At 38.3% G+C, this 20,384-nt stretch overlaps 1 protein-coding gene across 8 annotated transcripts in view; it reads right to left on the bottom strand.

Annotated features, from left to right (window-relative positions):
• PATJ (PATJ crumbs cell polarity complex component) overlaps window positions 1-20,384 on the bottom strand; it is a 356,261-nt gene that overhangs the window by 89,600 nt on the left and 246,277 nt on the right. For 6 of the 8 annotated variants that reach the window (XM_072820502.1, XM_072820508.1, XM_072820504.1 and 3 more), the window contains exons 30-31: window positions 15,432-15,504; window positions 2,776-2,868 (exon numbers count right to left, since the gene is read on the bottom strand). In XM_072820502.1, the coding sequence (XP_072676603.1) occupies window positions 2,776-2,868; window positions 15,432-15,504 (166 nt within the window). The remainder of the gene's footprint in view (window positions 1-2,775; window positions 2,869-15,431; window positions 15,505-20,384) is intronic. The other 2 variants (XM_072820505.1, XM_072820507.1) reach the window with 1 other exon arrangement.

Genomic DNA, 20,384 nt, shown 5'->3' with positions numbered 1-20,384 from the left:
GGATCAGCTGCTGAAGAGCAAGGCTTGTGTGTTTTTCCCGATCATTCTTGCAGGGGCCAGCATAGCGCCTGATGAGACATAGGTCCCCCATATGAAGCAAGCAAGCAACTTTTAGAGGGTTAGGGCTTAGTGTTTCCCAGTGTCTTGACCATAAACAGGGGGGAAAAGAGTTAAGACCCATACAAATCATATGCTGTCCTCTGACAAGATGCATGGGGCAATAATCCCAGGGTAGTGTAGCAATCCTTGCACCAATCTTATAGTAGAAATAATCATGATAACTAGTGACATTTAATTGTTATTAATACTTTATAACACAATAACACATAGGTTGCACCATATAAAATTCTTACCCACAAAAACAACAATTTCTTATGACCCAGTCTAATATTTTGCTAATTTATTATCTATTCTCCTCTCCCTACTCATCCTGAATAGAGTCCCCAGGAGATCAGGCATTTTTAAAAAGATGTATTTATTTATTGGGGGGAGGGCAAAGTGGGAGAAAGTCTCAAGCAAACCCTGTGCTGAGCGTATGGAGCCCAACATGAGGCTTGAGCTCACAGCCCTGAGATCATGACCTGAATCAAAAGCAACAGTCAGATACTTAACTGACAGAGCCACTTAGGTGCCCTGAGAGTGGGCATTTTTCTACATTTTGTTCACTGTTGTATATCTATTGCCCGGAACATACTGGCATTAAGCAAATATTTGTTGAATTAATGAATGAACTTGCTGAACACCAACTATCTGTCCTGTATTCTACTCCTTGATTTACAGCTTATAGCCTATTTGTTTCCTCCTAACATCCTGATTACTGTTCTTCCTCGGGTGAGAAAACTGATGGTTAGTGTAGTCAAGTACCTGGCCCAAGACCACACACTTGGCTAATGTTTTATGGTAGGCCATTGTATTTATGATATAAAAGTTGTTTAAATTTAGGCTCTCCTTTCTCTCTCAACTAGACCATGCATAGATTCTACTGGAAACAGTGAGAAAGAATTGTAATGTTAAAAAGAGAGGGAGGTGGAAAAGGGAGAGGAGGGAAAAAGAGAGACAGTAGTCAGTAGGTATGGAGAAGGTTTTCATCTTGGTGAAATACAGTATAAAACATTATCTAAAAATTACCCTCAGTTTTTCAAGTCCTCTGCCTGAGGGTGAGACCCTTCAATTGTCTTGACACTTGGAGCCCCATTACTGGAATTGCTTTCTTGGGAACAGCAATGGGTAATGGATGGCTTTGTCTGTAGCCTACAAGTGAATCTCTTTGGACTACCAGAATCTTCTAGCAAGCAAGGAAGTGTTCTCACCCTTTTAACCATTTCCTCTATAGACTGTGTTGGAAGCCCCTACTGACAAAACCCTATTCCTTTATAAGACTTTTCCCTAACCTATCTATGGAGATACAGCGACCCCCAAAACCAAGTTAATAGTGTTTTTAAATGAAGGAGCTGTGAGTTCAAACTTTGTTGATGTTACTCATTCCCCATCTATGTAAAATGCTGTTCAATTTTTTAGAAAGGGAACAGTGTAACCGTGGAACATCTTGTTCAAGAACAATGGTTACAACCCACTAGTCCCAGTGTTCTTGACACTAGGGTTCTTGGGTCCCATTTGCAATATGTCAAGGTATAGCCCATTGTCATTTCCACTTTTGGTGAAATGTCCTCTTCCCTCAGCCTGAAAGAATGTTTTTTTTTCTAGGACACAGAATCTAAGACAGTCCCAATAAACATTTTCTGCAAGTTGAAAGAAGATAAATGATTTCTCAAACTCCCTGAAGTATAATGAACAATTCTGTGTTGCCATAAAATCAGGGTGACCCTCCCAAGTGATAATTCTCTGAGATTTGTAAGACATTTTGAAATAAAGAGAAAAAAAGCCCACATTTATTTCTAGAAGTTGTAGTCTAACCCTGTAAGTACAAGGCTGCAAAACAAAAAGATGGATGGTGAATTAGGCATGGGAGTCAGACTGAATGGGGCCAGGGTGGGGGGTGGGGTAGGGGGTTGGGCGGGGTGGTGGTGGCAGTAGGCGGGAATCTCCAGGTCTACCAAATTCTAGTGAGTGGCCTCTCGCAAGTTAGTGACCATCATGAGCCTTTGGTTTCTTTGTATGTAAAAGAAAGGTATTATCACCTGCATTTTAAGGATTAGGAAATGAATGTAGCATACAGCACAGTACCCAGTACACAATAAGTATGAAATAAAATATCAAGCACTTAAAGATGTAAGGAGGGAGCATTCTCTAAAACTGACTCTCTTTGGAGCAACTAGTTGGATCAGGTCGAAAAAGTATGTGACTCTTGATTTCATGATTTTGCGTTCGAGACCCATGCTGGATGTAGAGATTACTAAAAAATAACAGTTACTTAAAAAATAAGAACAACAAAAACTAACTCTCTTCTAATGCTCCAGCCCCTCAGTAAGCTTAACCATCTTTTATTTTACTATGAATTAGTGGAATATATTTAACATCTTTTTCTATGCCTTTAGGGACCCTACCCTTAAAGAAACCCAATATTAAACAAGATTAAAAGAGAAATTGCTTCTTTTGTTCCAGACAGCACAATTCAAGTGTGAAGAAAATACGAGAATATGCTCTTTGTTGGAATTAATGGGTCACTCCATATGGAAAAGCTTCTACTAGCTCAGAGATCAAGATTTCTAGAGAAGCAAACAACGATGCAAGTTGATCCTTTTCATGGTGGTACAAAATATAAATGATACACTTTTAAAAAAAGAACATTGGTTGAAAAACACCCAAGATTCTCACCAGTTTGGAGCTTTCATTTTCAGGCAATTGTTTAATACCAACTTCAAGACTCCCATCTTCCTCACTGCTAACAGGCTCGGTACCACTCTGATCCTACGGGGCATTAGGAAGAAAACCGTAAAGATGTTATTCCTCACTCACACTGCCCAGAACTATATAGATACTTAATCACAACTGCTTGTTTTATTATTGTTGTAGATACTCTTTCTTCTCTAGCGGCTATTCCTTTTTTCTTTCTTTCCACTAGAAGGCCATCCCCACAACCTCCCCCCACCCCACCCGGGGATCTGTTCCTGCTGCTTACAGATATGGCTTAAGAAAAGCTGATTCCTATTCTCTGTTCCAATATTGGACCTGCCTGTCTTATGGTTAATCCCACTCTTTTTTTTTTTTTAAGATTTTATTTATTTATTTGAGAGAGAGAGAGAGAGAGAGAGAGCGCACAAGTAGGGACAGAGGCAAAGGGAGAAGCAATCCCAGGACACAGGATCATGACTTGAGCCAAAGGCAGATGCCTAACCCAAGTGAGCCACCCAAAGTGCCCTAATCACACTCTTTTTGTCAATGACTTTGTCAGGAATGGATGTGATCCAGTTCTCCTCAATGAGATGTAAAGAGACTTCTAGAAAAGTTCTTCCTTGGTTTTTGTAAAAAATATTTTTATTTTTATATTTTTAAATTATTTATTTATTTATTTGAGAGAGAGAGAGAGCATGAGCAGGGGGAGGGACAGAGAGAGAGGGAGAAGCAGACTCCCTGCTGAGTAGGGAGCCCTATGTGGGCCTGATTCCAGAACCCCAATTATTATGACCTGAGCCAAAGGCAGATGCTTAACTGACTAAGCCACTCAGGGGCTTCTAAGATTTTTATTTTTTAAGTAATTTCTACACCCAACACGGGGCTTGAACTCACAATTCCTAGACCACGGGTCATGTGCACCACAGACCAAGCCGGCCAGATGCCCCATCCTTCTTGGTCTTAAGAGAACCAGAAGAAGTCCCCCCACCTCCCAAATTAACAAGAAAGCATGAAGCTCAAATTGCCATGGGCAACAATCTCACGGATTTGAGGAAACTAGTCATGAGATGAATCTGACACTGAATGACAGAGCAAAGGTAGAGATGGAAAAATCTGACTCTGATGGCAAACTGGGCCGCTGCATCAACCTGACCTGAAGTACAGTCTTATTCTTAGCAGCCTTCACGTGGGAGCTAAAAAATTTACTGTTTCAGCAAGTTAGCTATTCTATTCCCTCTAGCTAAAACTTTCAGAGATGCTTGTTTATCTTCTGTGCAAGATTAAACTACTTGAGATAAGACACTTATTTATCCTGTTTATTTCTGAAACTCAAGTACCTAGAACTATGTGTGGTACATAGGAAACACTAGACAAATCCTGGCTGAACCAATGAATGGAATAGTTGTTTTATTTAATATAAATGAGACATCCTACAAGAATAACCCCCATTAAAATTCCAAAACAATTGGAGGCACCTAGGTGGCTCAGTCCATTAAGCATCCAACTCTTGACTGCAGCTCAGGTTATGATCTCAGGATCTTGGGACAGAGCCCTGCATCAGGCTCCATGCTCAGCAGGGAATCTGCTTGAGATCCTCTCCCTCTCCCTTTGTACCCACCATGTACATTCCCTCTCTCTAAAAAACACATTCAGTATCTCCCCAATTCAATTGTAACATTAAATGTTATATTAATTAATCAGAAGTTTACTTCCTGAGGCAACATACGGGAGAATAAGGATGATAAATGGAGTATCTACATTGTGTTTATTTGGATTTTCATATTAAATTACTACCATTTTGGGATTACTACAAATTTAGTGGGATTGTATAGAGAAATTAGTTTTGATTTTGGGACATTCAATCTCATTTATAATTAAGTAGTGCAAACTGAAGCAAAGATATTGTGTCCTTTCATCTATCAAATGAACAAGAGAATAGAAAGAGAGCATTCAGTATTGATAATGTTGTAGAGAAAGAGGAACTTTTACATGCCACTGTAAGAATGTAGGTTTGAGCAATCTTTTCAGAAAAAAGGATACAAAATATACACACATATAGATACACATGCAGGAAAATATTTGTCAGCATATAGGACAAATTTTTCAAATTGCTTACTTCTGGGGAATAGTATTAAAGAATGGGGAGATGCATTAGTTATTTCTGTACTGTTTGATTACAGAAGAATCCGCATGTATTATTGCAAGTTTAAGAAAATAAAGGAGAGCTATGAGAAATATCTAAAAGAAAAAAAAATCTAACAAAGAAAGCAGCATAGGGGCGCCTGGCTGGCTTAGTCAGAAGAGCATGCAACTTGATCTCAGAGTCATGAGTTGGAGCCCCACATTGGGTGTAGAGATTGCTAAAAATAATAATAATAAACTTAAAAAAAAAGCATAGATGTTAAATTGGTCAGATCCAGGTTCAAATCTCAACTTTACCACATAGAATTGTTTGACTTTCAGCAAGGTTCTGAGTACTTATTTTTGAAGCACAGATAAAAGAATCAGATTAAAAATACTACCCTATCAGGTTGGCTTGAAGATTAATATATTAACATGCAAAATGTCTAGTAGCACAACACCAGGTGCAATTAATTTGTTTCCAGCTTTTTGTCGAGACAGGTTCTTTATCCATCCTCTGTTTTGTGTAGTCTTCATAACAACCCTATATAAGTATGTACCAATCTCATTCCAATTCATGGATGGGGGGATGCCTGGGTGGCTCAGTGGTTGAGCATCTGCCTTCGGCTCAGGGCGTGATCCCAGGATCCGGGATTGAGTCTCACATCAGGCTCCCTGCTAGGAGACTGCCTCTCCCTCTGCCTGTGTCTCTGCCTCTCTCTCTGTGTCTCTCATGAATAAATAAATCTTTAAAAAAATTGTTTTCTAAAAAACAATAAAACAATTAATGGATGGGAAAATGATACATTTTAAATTAACTTGCCTAGCTAGTGAGAGTGAACCCAGGATTCAAAGTAGGAAAGATTGACATTAAAGGTCCTGTTCTTGTTAACTATGCTGTAGGCCCTAAGTAAATGATGCTCTTGTTTCTTTTCTCTCTTTGTTCCCTGTCAGCACTGAGGGTTGATAACTAATTTTATAGAAAACAGGATTCAGAATCTTTTTTTTTTTTTTAAAGATTTCATTTATTTATTCATGAGAGACAGAGAAGCAGAGACACAGGTAGAGGGAGAAGCAGGACCCCTGTTGGGAATCCGATGTGGGACTCGATCTCAGGACCCTGGGACCACGCCATGAACTAAAGGCAGACACTCAACCACTGAGACACCAGAGGTGTCCCCAGGATTCACAATCTTAAAAAAAAAATCATCATCAGACCATCAGAACATTAAACACTGTTATAGCATTTGTTAACCAGAAAATTTCATTAAGTAGAACATCCTCTTCTCAGTGAATTTGGGTAATGAAGAAATCACCAAATAAAATAAACATGCCCAAGTTAAGAAACAAAGCCTGAGAATATATAGGTTTTCAGCGTCTTAGATAGTGGTTAAGTTCTAAAGACAGAAAAATTCAGAAGAAATGAATTACACATATTTTTTAAAGATTTTATTTATTTATTTTGACACAGAAAGAGAGCACAAGCAGGGGGAGAGGCAGGCAGAGGAAGAGAGGGAAGCAGGTTCCCTGTTGAGCAGGGAGCTCGATGTGGGACTAGATCCCAGGACCCTGAGAACATGATCTGAGCCAAAGGCAAACACTTAACCGACTGAGCCACCCAGGTCCCCCGAATTACACTTTTAAAAACCAGTACTTAAAAAAAAAAAAAAACAAAAAAAAACAGTACTTAATCTATGGGAAACCTTTAATGCTCCAAATCCTTCATGTGTCTGCTTCTGTAACCTGTGGTGAGTCCCAAAAAGCCTTGGAGGGGCTATGCTATCCAACTGAGGCTTTGAGACAGTCAATGTTTGTAACTGCAGCACATTCAATTATAGAACAAACACATAGAGAACTCCTCTGATCCCAAATGAGAGATTTTCACCAGGATGGTGGTCAGCTGATGTCAGTCATCTAATTATGCATCTATCTTGTTGGGGAAAGCAAAGTGCTGTTTAAATAAGTCAGAGGCATCTTTTATGTTTCTCAGCTATGGGAATATGGAAGTGAGGTTCTTGGTCTTTATAAAATGAATACTGGGGTCGGGGAGAAACCAGTTGTTTGATGTTTCACCTTTGAAAAATGTAAGAAAATATGGGCAAGGGAGCCTAGGTTACAAATGGTCTGTATATCTTTTAAAATGGGAATAAAAACAAAAAAGAATACCCTTTACATCTGTATCTACAGTATTATCACACAAAGTGTCTCAAATGTCACTTACTCCATAAATCCTTTCCTTCTCCTTAGCTAGAAGACATCTCTTCTTCTAACCTCACTTAACATTTTACCTGAACTTCCTATGTCATTTATCATCTCATTTGTATTCTAATTACGTATGTATGGAATTGATCTTCCTGTGAGGCTGAAAGATTCTTGAATCCAACATCTGTGCCTCATTCATTTCCTTTGTCTGACCCTTCTTTATATTCATCCTAGGTCCCTCTCATTTTATTTTATTAATTTTTTTTAAAGATTTTGTTTATTTATTCATCAGAGGCAGAGACATAGGCAGAGGGAGAAGCAGGCTCCCTGCGGGGAGCCCGATGCAGGACTTGATCCCAGAAGCCCAGGAATGCGATCTGAACCAAAGGCAGACGCTCAACCATTGAGCCACCCAGGTGCCCTCCCTCAGATTTCAAAGTCAATGCTCTTTATAACTGTACCATGAACTCCTTCTATTTTTTTTTCTTTCTTTTTTTTTTATTTTTTGTTTTACACCATGAACCCCTTCTAAAGCTTTTCCTCTGTTTTTAGTTACTGGTTTGGTTTGAGATGGTTCCACAGAGGAAGGTTTGAAGTCAAAATCCAGATGGAGAGGAGTCAGGTAAAACAGGAAGTTGGAATTGAGAGAGGTTAGCAATAAAGCATGTGCTTTCCTAGGAGAGCTACTGCTTATAGAAGAGTTTTCATGCTTCAGTGAGGCACAGAACAAAACAAAGTAGGTTCTGTTCTGAGAACAGAATGGCTCACATGTGTTAGTTAGGCAAACCTTTAAAACACCCTGCTGACCAGGAGCTCAGAAATCAGGAATCAGTCAGGGATGGGAAGAGGAAAGTAGGTCAGCAAGCATGACTTCCAAAGCACAATTGTATCACAGTGGTTTGAAGACCATCTGGCTGATGGATGGTGGCACAGTGACACCCAAGATGATTCAGCTCATTTGGATAGCTGGGTGTTCCCTTCCTTTCTTGCTGATCCTCAAACCACCTGTCCAAAGCTGCCCATGCAGTGAAGTCTGCTCAAGGACAATGACCTTTCCCCATGAAGACCACAGACAGTAGCTTCTGTGGTGAATTATGTTTTAAAGATGAATAAAGCACTGTATACTTAATACAGACTTTACACACACACACACAAAAAAAAGTTGGTAAGAAATGCTATTCAATCCTCAGAGAAGTCCCTCCTAAACCTTCAGGAAGTCCTAAATTCCCTCCCCTGGGCTCCTCAAAATCTACATGAAGTGATGATAAGTGGTGATAGTTTTTATTTTTATACTACTTAATTTTTTCATACCACTCACTACTTACCTATAGTTTTCCCCAACTAGAAAACTTGAGACCAGGAATTTATGTTTTTATTTGAAAGCAGGTTATCAGAGGCGCCTGGGTGGCTCAGTTGGTTAAGCACCTGACTCCTGGTTTAGGCTCAGGTCATGATCTCAGGGTCCTGGGATCAAGCTCTGTGTCGGGCTTTGCACTCAGCAAGGAGTTTGCTTCTCCTGCTACCTCTATTCCTCCTCCTACTCATGCTCACTCTTGCTCTCTCTCTCTCTAAATAAATAAATCTTATATATAAAAAAAAGAAAGCAGGTTATCAATAGAAGTTTAGTTAAGGATGTTACTGAGGATTGGAAAAACCACACCTCTGACCAGTTATATGCTCCATAGTGTTGTTCACTACTGTTTCCTCATTTAACGTGATGAAACAGTATATACAGTATATACAACTATTTTCCTTTAAAGGTTTTACTAAGCAAATTAAAAACAAAACAGCAACCATACCTCCTTGATATAATCAAAAGTTTCTTAAAAAAAAAAAATAAAAAACCTTTTATTGGTTTAAATTTTATCATTCCCATTTTTCCTAAACCCAATGCTCTCTTGCAAAAAAAACCACAGGATGATTTATTCATTTCATTGCCAGCTTAAATTCAAATATTTCTTTCTGTAAGTCATGTTGACTGGATGTGACAAATTGAATTTCTTTCTCTACCCCCATCATGAGCAAATTTTCTAGGCTACTCAGAATTCCAGGAAGGCAGTGCACAATTAAAGGTAAAATGGGAATTATGCTAATAGCACTCCCTGGGTAATCAACCTGTCCATTCTTTATGAGGCCTGCCTCGTCTCACTTAGTATTCAAAAAAGCACAACTTCTGAGGGAAAGAAAAAAATGAAGTTGCTTGCTTCTATAAAGATATTCTAAAAGATTTATCCTACCTTGTCAAGGAATGGAATAAATATCTTGCAACCCAAGTGTACTTGAGACTTGAGAACCTCTTATAAGACCACAGCAGTGGCTTCCTAATTGGGTTTCCCTCTCTGAGAAATCCTTCTCGTTGCTATTAGACAAACCTACCTGAAGGAGAGCTCTGATTAGACTATTTCATTGTTCAAATGCCTTCAACAGCTCTAAGTGCCAAATACATGAAATTCCAACCTTCTGAGATTTAAATTCAGGTCTCTCTCATTTGACCTCCATTTATTTTTCAAACCTCATTTTCTATTACTCTCTTTTACATACTCTTAGATTCTTCTCCCCATCTCACATCCTGATTTTTCTTATTTCCGTGTTTTTGCTTGTGCTATTCCCACATTTTTACCTAACCATATTCATATTTTAAAATCCAATCTACCTGTCAGAAATAGCTATTTTCTTACCAGGAAATAATTATTCATCTCCTCTGAACTTCTCTTAAGGCTTTATCTCTTAGGACACCCTTGTTTTAGTAATATACATGTCTTATTTTCCTTATAAGAGTTGAAGTTCTTTGAGGTAAGACACTATGTATATGATCTACAAAGTGGATATTTGATAAATAAATAGCAGAATAAGTTAAATCAGTAAGAAGTATCCAGCACTGAAATGAAGCATCAAGGGATACAGTAGAAAAGCTTAAATATAGCTCACCCCATGTTTTAGAAAAGGGTCCCTCACTTCTATAAGGCCCAGGTGACGTCACAGAAAGGACAATTTTTACTTTTTAAATGAACCATGAATATTACTTAACTATGAAGGGAGTTAAGATTACTAATGTGGGATAAAATTGGTCATAATAATATCTCACATTTGAATATTTACTATATTCTACGTGCTATGCATTATTTTATTCATTCTTTAAAAAGATTTTATTTATTTGAAATAGAGCACATGAGTGGGGGGGAGGGGCAAAGGGAGAGGGAGAAGCAGACAACTCCCCTCCCCCAGGAACTGAGCAGAGAGCCTGAAGCGGGGTTTGATTCTAGGACCCTGAGGTCATGACCTGAGCCACCCAGAAGCCCCTATGTTACTCATTTTGAATAGAAAACTTGGAATCTTTCAAAAATAATCCTTCGAGGAATTACTGGTTGTGAATTAATAAAGACCAAAATGTGTGTATGTGGATGTGTGTGGGGGGGTGGTCAACAGATACATGTAGTGTCTAGGGCTTTATTATGCATTAATGATAAAAAAAAAAAAAGCTGATTAAAAGTTAGGGAGGTAAATACAAAGCCCTAATTCTAACCCTGAAACAAGGATTCTGAAACAAAGATGTGCTAGGCAAGAGGTATAAAAGGTTTTTGAGCAAGAGGACAAATATAGTAATATAGGAAGAAAATAACTGGTGAAAATGGAAGATGCTGGAGGCTGGGAGTTTTGCTAGAGGACTGTAATAATATAAGTATAATCACAAACTAAAATGAGTTTTTACTGTGTGCCAAGAATAATACTAAGCGTTTTATAAACCTGATTCAATTCTTCTAACAAATCCATAGAATTAATTATTATTATCACCCCCCCCCCTCATCCGCCCCAAATGTTAGGAAATGGAAGCTTATAGTGCTTAACTGGCTCAAGTTCACTCTGCTAGTAAATGGCAGAACAAAGATTAGGACTCGGATCTGTCCGACTCCCAAGTTTATGTTCTTAATCACTGTACCATACAGCTGCCCCAGCATTACAATTACCAAGAGCATAGCAGCAGAAATGCTAATAATCCCTTATGTATGTATATAGCTACATGGATTATAAAATACTTTAACCTACATTTAGTGCTTGATCCTCATAACTACCTGCTGACACACACAGGGGAGGTTATGAATGTGGCTTCACAGAAAAAGCAAGACTCTGAGAGGGCAACTACCTTGACAAGGTCATATGCCCAACAGGTAACTGGTTGAGCTAAAACGAGAACCCACATCTTCAGACTTCTTGTTCATTGTCCTATTACCTTGTTCACTCTGCTAGCACATGACTGCATGAAGTGATTTTGATCTCTGCCATATTCTTGGTATCTAAAATGGTACCCAACATATAATAAGGGCTCAATAGATATCTGTTCAATAAGGGAATGAATATGACATCCCATTAGTATATAATAATAGTGCTATTCAATGTGCTGAACTATCATCAGGCCCAAATTAATAATGACAGGGCTGTATTTCATCTATTTGGTTATGATTTAAATGGGCGAGTGCTTTCAGCAATATGTCTGATATGAGTTATGCTTAAGTACTTACTAGAAACAAGTGAGGAAGGAAAAGGCCTAGTGAGAGGGTCACACAGGTCAGTGGGAAGGGATAAGGAAATGGACAGGAGACTACAGCATACCTATAGACTTCACATACCACCCATAGGGGAGGTATCACTCATCATTTGGTGGCAGTGGTTGGAGGCCAAAAATCCAGAGAAAAACTAAAAACCCTCTTTGTAAGATAATTCGATTGGTATACTCAATTGTAATATGATAAAAATTTTATTTTTTACTGATGACTGAATGACTAGAACCCATTTCTGTAGTTAGCAATTAAAAAAATGAAAACAATAGATAATGTATAATATACTTAAAAGTTTGAGTTAAACATACTTAAATATTTGAAGAAATAAATAGTTTACATTTCTTGAACATTTACTTTGTGCCATGAGCTGTACTAAATGCTTTATATATATTACTTCATTCGCTCTTTACAAGTCCATGAATGTCTGGTGGTAACAATCCTAGGTGCAGATGAAGCAGCTCTGAGCATATGGACATACTATTTAGCCTCTCTAGACCCCTTCTGTAATGTGGAAATAATAATACTGTCTTTCGAAGGCTTGGATGTAAGTGGGACATGAGAACACATTTTGAAGGCCTATAAGACAGTGTTTGACATAGTAGACACTTGCAAAATTCAATCACTCCCTTAAAATTCAGTTCCAAGGAGCTATTTTGTTGGGAATATTCATAACTAACAATACTATAGAAAAAAATTATTCTAGGGGCACCTGGGTAGCTCAGTGGTTGAGTGTCTGCCTTTGGCTCAGGTTGTGATCCCAGGGTCCTGGGATCGAATCCTGTATTGGGCTCCTCGCAGGAAATCTGCTTCTCCCTCTGCCTATGTCTCTGCCTCTCTCTCTGTGTGTCTCTCATGAATAAATAAAATCTTTTAAAACATTATTCTAAAATGATTCCCCTTATCCTCCCCCTACTCCCTCCAAAAGATTTATATGACATTCTATAAAGACAAAAAAATTAAGAATTAAGTAGTAGTGCTTACTGAGTAGCTACCATGTGTCAGGCACAAGATTTAATCTTAACAACTCTATGAAGCAAAACTATTGTTACCTCCCTACAGATAAGTAAAGTCATGATAGAAGAGGTAATGTATTATTCAGGGACATGTGTCTAGAATATAGCTATGTGAGGTTTTGAACTGAAGCTGTATGGCTCTGGGATCCCTTCCTTTCTACCACCCTGTCTACCCTAGTTCTTTTTTTTTTTTTTTTTAAAGATTTTATTTATTTATTCATGAAAGACACACAGAGAGAAAAAGGCAGAGACACAGGCAGAGGGAGAAACTTGCTCCATTCAGGGAGCCCGACGTGGGACTCGATCCCAGGTCTCCAGGATCAGGCCCTGGGCTGAAGTGGCGCTAAACTGCTAAGCCATCAGGGCAGCCCTACCCTAGTTCTTAATTAGAATGAAAATGCCCAGGGCTGGCAAGCTGTGGCTAAATGGCTATTGGTGGGGCATCAACACCATCACTACAATCTTTTCAGACAGAAAATGGTTAATATAAGTGAAAATTTTAAAAGTGTATAGTTTATGACTCTGCAATTGTACATTGTGGGAAATCTTTGCTAGAAATAAAAGCACTAGCACCTAATAATTCTCTCATACACACTCATAATCTTTATTTTGGTATTCTTTTACTGGCAAAACATTTGGAAAATCACTTGAATATTTGTCAGTTGGAAAAAAAAGTATAAGAGTGTATTAAAATATGGCCATTACGCTAAACAAAAAAAAGCAAAATTTTAAAAAAATGATTAGAATCTATTCCAGAAGGATGTAGAATATACATCTCAAACTTATCTAAAATAAACCTAATTTCTGCTTCCTTGTTGAAGAAAACTCTTCAATAGACTATAATAAATGGTACCACTATCCACCTAATTGCTCAAGCCAAAAATCTAGATTTATTCATGATTCTATTTCTTCTCAGCTCCCACATTTAATCAGTTAAGTCTGGTTCAACATCCAAAACATCAAGAAAAAATATACTTTTCTTTCCCTCCAACACCCAACCACAATCTTCATCTAAGTGCAGATGGGTCTCACGTGGGTCTCTGCCTTCTAGTGTATTACTTTTACCTTCCCATAGTCCATTCGCTACCTAGGAGACTGTACATCAAGTCATCTCATTCCTCTTTACAAGCCCTCTGCTGGCTTCGAGTGCCCATAGGCTAAAACTCAAGTTTCTTACTCTGACTCACAAAGCTCCCACCCCATACCACTCTCCAGGCTCCCAATATGCCTCTAGCCATATCCCTCAACCTCCCCAGCATTTTGTCACTTGAGAGTTATTTCTGTCCCCTCTGCAAAGAAAACTCTTCCCCCTTTATTTTTGTGTCTGGCTCCTTCTGATCATTTTGATCTTGTGTGCATTTCACCTGTCCAAGAGGACTTCCCTAAAACCAACTGAAGCAGTCACAAGCTACATTCCCTATTTTAATTCTCCACAAGGCACTGACCACTACTGGTAATTCTCTTGGTGTATTTATTTATTTGTTAATTTCCTTATTAGAATGTAACCTGAACCACAGCAAGGAGTCTTCTGTTTTATTCACACCTATGTCTCTAATACCCAAGACTGCCTGATGCATAATGTACACTCAATGAATGCTTGTTGAATGGAAAGCATGTGTATTACACAATTGAGTTTTTATGAAAGGAGACATTATTCATATATAGTGGTTTATTTTTGTGGTAGAAGCAAAGGAAAAAGTATGGAAAGATACTAAACAGTAAATATTAACTTCCTCAGGTAGGTGAGGAAAGGAAAGTTAACTTTTTCTTCTGATAACTCTGCATGGTTTGATGAGTTACAATATGTATGTATTTCTTTTTGGAATTAAAAACATAACTCAATAAATAAAAAATGTAAAGAGAATGTAATATTCCCTCAGCTGAGGAGACACTTGATTATATAGTTAGCTATCTATATGTAGGACTGTCTAAAAGAAGATCAGTCTGACAGCAATCTTGTACTAGTAATTTCTCCATTAATAGATTAAAGTAATTATTTAAAGATATTTGTGATCATAGGTATTAAAGTGTTGTGAAGCCATAAAGAAAGAGATACCGATGGTTACCAGAGGGGAATAGGATGGGGAGATGGATTAAATAGGCGGTGAGATTAAGGAGCACACTTGTTCTGATGAGCACCAGGTGATGTAATGAAGTGTTCAATCACTATATTATACACCTGAAACTATTATTACACCATAGGTTAACTGGAATTTAAACAAAGACTCAAATAAATTAAAAAAAAAAAAAGAAAAAAAAGATAATCTTTTCTAATACATTTTGAAATGTCCAATTAGGGCAGATTATAGATCCAGAAGAAACTTTAAGGAACTCTGAGGAAGGCAATATTCATATGCTAAGTTTTAATGTTTTGTTTGACATTATTTTATATTATGTTTTTTGTTTGTTTGTTTGTTTTAAGAAAGGGAGCAGAGAGAGAGGGATGGGGGAAGGTACAGAGAGGGAGAAAGACAATCTTAAGGAGCCTGAAGCAGGGTACAATCCCATAACCCTGAGATCATGAACTGAGCTGAAATCAAGAGTTGGACACTTAACTGAGGCACTCAGGTGCCTCTGTATTACTTTTAATTCTACCTCAAATACTTTCTAATTAGGGAAATTCCCTATTTAACAAATTATATGAATTTGGAATACCAGATACTGAAAATCAAAAATGCTAGATGTGGAAAAAATAATCATGACAAATCCATCTAAGTCACTACATGCTAATTAGGAGCCATCTGACCTCAAGAGAAGACGGGGAACTTGATGGTACTGGAAAGGGAGCAACAGCCATCTGATTGACTGCATCTTCATTTCTGTGGATGCAAAAATAGGCAGAATCAGTACACAGCAAATGCAAAGTTTCTGGCTCAAATTAAAACCATTCCCTCTATTGAAAACGTACGAAAAGCACCTTAGAATAAAAATATGTGCAAATATATACTGGTTTAAACCTGCAGCACTATTAAGCACAAAACGGATGCATTACTGCAGGGACACTAGAATATGGTTACCGGCGACAGAGAATGATGATGCTAGGGGTTAGCTAGATCCTTCTTAGTATGTCAGGTGCAGCAGAGGATCATTTTGGAAAGACATCAACCCTTTCACCACTGTGGAGTATAAATTTTTAAAATGGCCGTGTTTAACCTCTAGACCCATTAATGTCCAGAGCATTTTGTTCTTTGAACTGGAAAGGTTCCTGGCCTCCTCACTTGGCTTCTTTGTTCTGCCAAATGAAGGATGATGGCATGTGTACAACAGGCCCTACACAGGTGCATAATGTGAGGAGGAGTGATGGATGGGGAGAGTGGAGATTCACACAGTGCTTTGTGGGTTAATTCCACTCCTCCTCATCCTAATGGAAGCAGAGATGGTAGGAGCTAAGACATCATCACTAGGGTCACAGGCACAGAACAACTCCTAGAATACCAGTTGTAGTTATTTGAACCTATTTCCACGTTACCAGCAAATGATAAGCAGTGGTTCTGTGGGAGATCTAACCTTTATTATTCATTCATGACACAAAACCAATATAATTATCTCAAGGTTTATGTGACATATGACTTTAGGTTTCACAATATAAACCAAAGAAGATCATAAAATGCTTCTTCCTGGTGTGCAAAGATCTAATGAAGATTGCTCACAGATCTCTCTCCATATGACCAGTATAGCCATTACCTGACTTGAGAGGGCACTCAAAATCCAAGTCCATCTTATTTTTTACTTCTCATCAATTGGAAAAAGATCCATTAGTCCATGTCATTCCTGCTTTAGTGCTTTCATCCTATCACTGCTTTTACCTGAAATGCATTTCTTTATTAAATTTATAATCGACCCATCCTTCTCCGCCAGTGTGAGTTTAATAGCCTCCATAGGTGAATTATTCCCTTAAATCAGAAGACCACCTATATATTGATGTCTTCCAGATTCACATAGTTAGCCCAGGTCTTTTTCTGAGCTTAATATCTGATATCTAACTCCTATTTTATATCTCCACTGGATGTCTTACAAGTATCTCAAATAAAAGAGATATTCCCACTTGAGAGTGGGATATTTCTTATTCCCACTTTGTCACCAGAGGGTTTTATGATCAATCCTTCTCACTTGAGTAAATGTCAACAGTGTACACCCAGTTATTCAACCAGTAACCAGGTAGTCATTCTTGAAACCTCTAACCCTTCAACTATATATCTAATCAAGAAGTCTTGTTAATTCTACCTTCAAAATGTATCTTGGGTCTTTCTAGTTATTTCCATCCTATCTTAGGGCAAGTATGATCCCTCCCTCCCTCCCTCCCTTCCTTTTTTTCTTTTTCTTTCTTTTTTCTTCTTTCTTTCTTTCTTTCTTTCTTTCTTTTCTTCTTCCTTCCTTCCTTTTTTTTTCTTTTCTTTCTTTCTTTCTTTCTTTCTTTCTTTCTTTCTTTCTTTCTTTCTTTCTTTCTTCTTTCTTTCTTTCTTCTTTCTTTCCTTCCTTCCTTCCTTCCTTCCTTCCTTCCTTCCTTCCTTCCTTCCTTCCTTCCTTCCTTCCTTCCTTCCTTTCTTTTCTTTTCTTTCTTTTCTTTCTTGGCTTCACACCCCCAGTGTGAAGCCAAATGTGAGTCTTGAACTCATGACCCTGAGATTAAGACTTGAGCTGAGACCAAGAGCTAGACATTCAACCAACTGAGCCACCCACATGTCTCTATCATTTCTCACCATCATTTCTCTTATCTATTCTCCAATCTAGTCTTCACCCAGCAGTTATTATGGTTCTAATACATAAATCTGATTATCTTTCTATCCCCTGCTTAAAATTCTTCTATGGCTTCTTGTTACACTTAGCATCAAGTCCACAAGTGTTAGGGAGGCTAAAACCTTGAGCAATCAAACCCAGCCCCCAGCTCTGGCTTCCTCTTGTTCTCTCTTCTGTTTCATTTTGCTCCAGGTCCAGCTATAGAAGATTTCTTCCCATTTCTCAGCTGGGCCAAGCTCCATCCCACCTCAGGGCACTCTTCTAGCCTTATCCTCTTCTGCTCTGTATCCTTGTTATCCAAATCCTTTGTCTGATTTATATCCTTATTTCTTCATAAATGTCATTTCCTGAAACAAGCCTTCCAAGAATTCCATTATATGCATACAGCACCCTACACAAAGACTGTAGTTCTGTGTCTTTCCTAATTTACATAAGTGATCTGTATGAACGTGTACTTCTAATCTGCCTTGCCCTAGATGGCAAACACTCCAAAGACAGGAATCATGTCCTTCCTACTCTCTTACATTACCTAGGGCAAACAGTGCTGGCAAACAGTCTGTACTTAACATAGTTGTTAAATGAACTGAGGGGATCCCTGGGTGGCTCAGCAGGTTGAGCACCTGCCTTCAGCCCAGGACCTGATCCTGGAGACCAGGGATCAAGTCCTGCATCAGGCTCCCTGCATGGAGCCTGCTTCTCCCTCTGCCTGTGTCTCTGCCTCTCTCTCTCCATCTCTCATAAATAAATAAATAAATAAATAAATAAATAAATAAATAAATAAATACCTTAAAAAAATAAATGAACTGAACTGTGATAATTCTAGGCTGATGTAAACTCTTTGTGGAATGAGGCAGGGTATAAGTAAAGAGATGAAGTCTAGGTACCATTTTTTATTCTAACCTTCTAAGGTTGTTGGATTATCTACCATGTGAGCCAAACCAAAGCAAAAGGGTAAAAAACTAAAACCATAAAGTAACACAGTATGAAGAATATATCTGTTTTTTTCCAACAGTTTTACAGATGCCTTGAGCAGGTACTATTACATTAAGAGATGGCTATTGTTTTTCAGGGAGTACAATCCATTCCTTGGCAGTTTGCTCAAACACAGAGGTAATCAGTTACCTTTGGATAGTAATAGTATTTTCAAAGTGGTGATTCCCTTTCTCATTCATTTTCTTCCACTGAATAACACAATAGGACTCAGCTCTAGCTTAGACCTAAGAGCCAACAGGACTCGTCCGCTCCAGATTCAGAGCTCATGGAGCAGAGTATATTTGGTTGTAATTAAGTAGATGGTTTTTCATACCACTTTCAAAGGTTACTAGTATTAAAAATATGGCTGCACATAAATTCTTATTGAAAGTCATGATTACTTGGACCAAGTTACTTCAAATCAGCCAAGTTATCCCTTCATAACTTAATGGTTTTCTCCAAATTAGTATGACTTTAATGGCCTTTAAATTCCATATTAATTTTTTTAAACCTCACAGAATAGAGAACCTACAATTACTCTCAACGGAGAGAAGGAAGATGCTTTAAGAAGTTACATTTCATAATCCTTTATAATCCACTTACTAGGAGTGTTCACACACCTCCACATCAAGCAAAGACCTGACAATTTTAAAGAGAAATGAATAGGAAGAGGGAAGCCAAAGGACAGAAAGAATTTATACTTCAAATAAGCAGTTAATCTGAATGACTTCTGGGGACCCCCTCCCTGACCCATCCTCTCCTATGATTCTCATAAGGAGTAAAATGTTTGCTTTATAACTTTCCTTTCCAATATAATTAATGTAAGTATCTTAGGCCCAGGCCCCCCATACAGGACACAATCAGAAATTGTAATTGCTTGTTGGTATTTTTATAATTATCTTTAACAGCTGTTGAGAGGGATAATGGAGTGCCACCATGGGTAAGAGTAAGACACAGTTTTCCAGAGGACAGAACCCTGCATGTATATGTCTGTATCATTGTATTTGCCATGCTCTGTTAAAGTTGCCTGTGTTGCTCTTTATCCCTCTCCAAGGGCAGGAATAAGATCTTATCTCTGCATCCCCCCCACACCCCCAAGCTTGCAATTGGGTACCTGACAGACAGTAGGTATACTATAAATGTCTGTTGAATAAAAGTGACCTTAATAAGGCAGGAAAAAGATATGGAAGCAGAACTTTCAGAACTATGCCCTGAGTTTTCAAGCTGCTTCAATGAGTTACTAACAGTATACTGAGTCTAACCAAGAGCTATCAGTATTGCCTCCTTAATGGACATTTCTTGGGGTGTCTGCCCAGCTCACAGAGATTCCCTGAAAATGCCAGAGTAGCAATATCTACTATCAATTTATAACAATGACAGTTTGCCTTAACCTCAGTGGATGTAGGGAGCAAACATCTGTCTCAGTTTGGGCCAGCCAGATTCTTTCCCAGCTCAAAATTTAGAACAGATCTAGAGATCTATATAATACCAATGGAAATGCTTAAGGCTACAGAGGGGGTTCAGAAGTCCCTTCTGTTATATCTCTGGAGTCATCCTGGTTCCTTTGCTTCTGTCTTAGCTGTATGGCTCCTTCTTAAGAGTCCCTGAGACATCTCTGTAGTCTTATAATGCATTCTCCTTTTAATTTAAACTGGGTTAGCACTTAACTTAAATTGGTTGAAATTCAACTGACTGAAAATATAACTCTTATTTTGTTTTGAATATATACATTAGTTTATTTAACAAATATTTATACTACAGGTACAAAGATGAATAAGACATCATTCCTGCCTTTTTTTTTTCATTTCTGCCTTTGATGATATGAGAAATCAATGAGGACTATAGCTAAATAAGTAAACAGATTGGGACACCTGGGTGGCTCAGTGGTTGAGCCTCTGGCTTTGGCTCAAGGGATGATCCCGCCGTCTCGAGATTGAGTCCGGTACTGGACTCCCTGCATGGTGTCTGCTTCTCTCTCTCTTCTGTTTCT

This window comes from Canis lupus, chromosome 3 (assembly GCF_048164855.1).
Source record: "Canis lupus baileyi chromosome 3, mCanLup2.hap1, whole genome shotgun sequence".
In the NCBI taxonomy this organism is placed as follows: Eukaryota; Metazoa; Chordata; class Mammalia; order Carnivora; family Canidae; genus Canis; species Canis lupus.
Note: the sequence above shows the minus strand (reverse complement) of the source record. Positions and strands in the feature narration are given on the sequence as shown.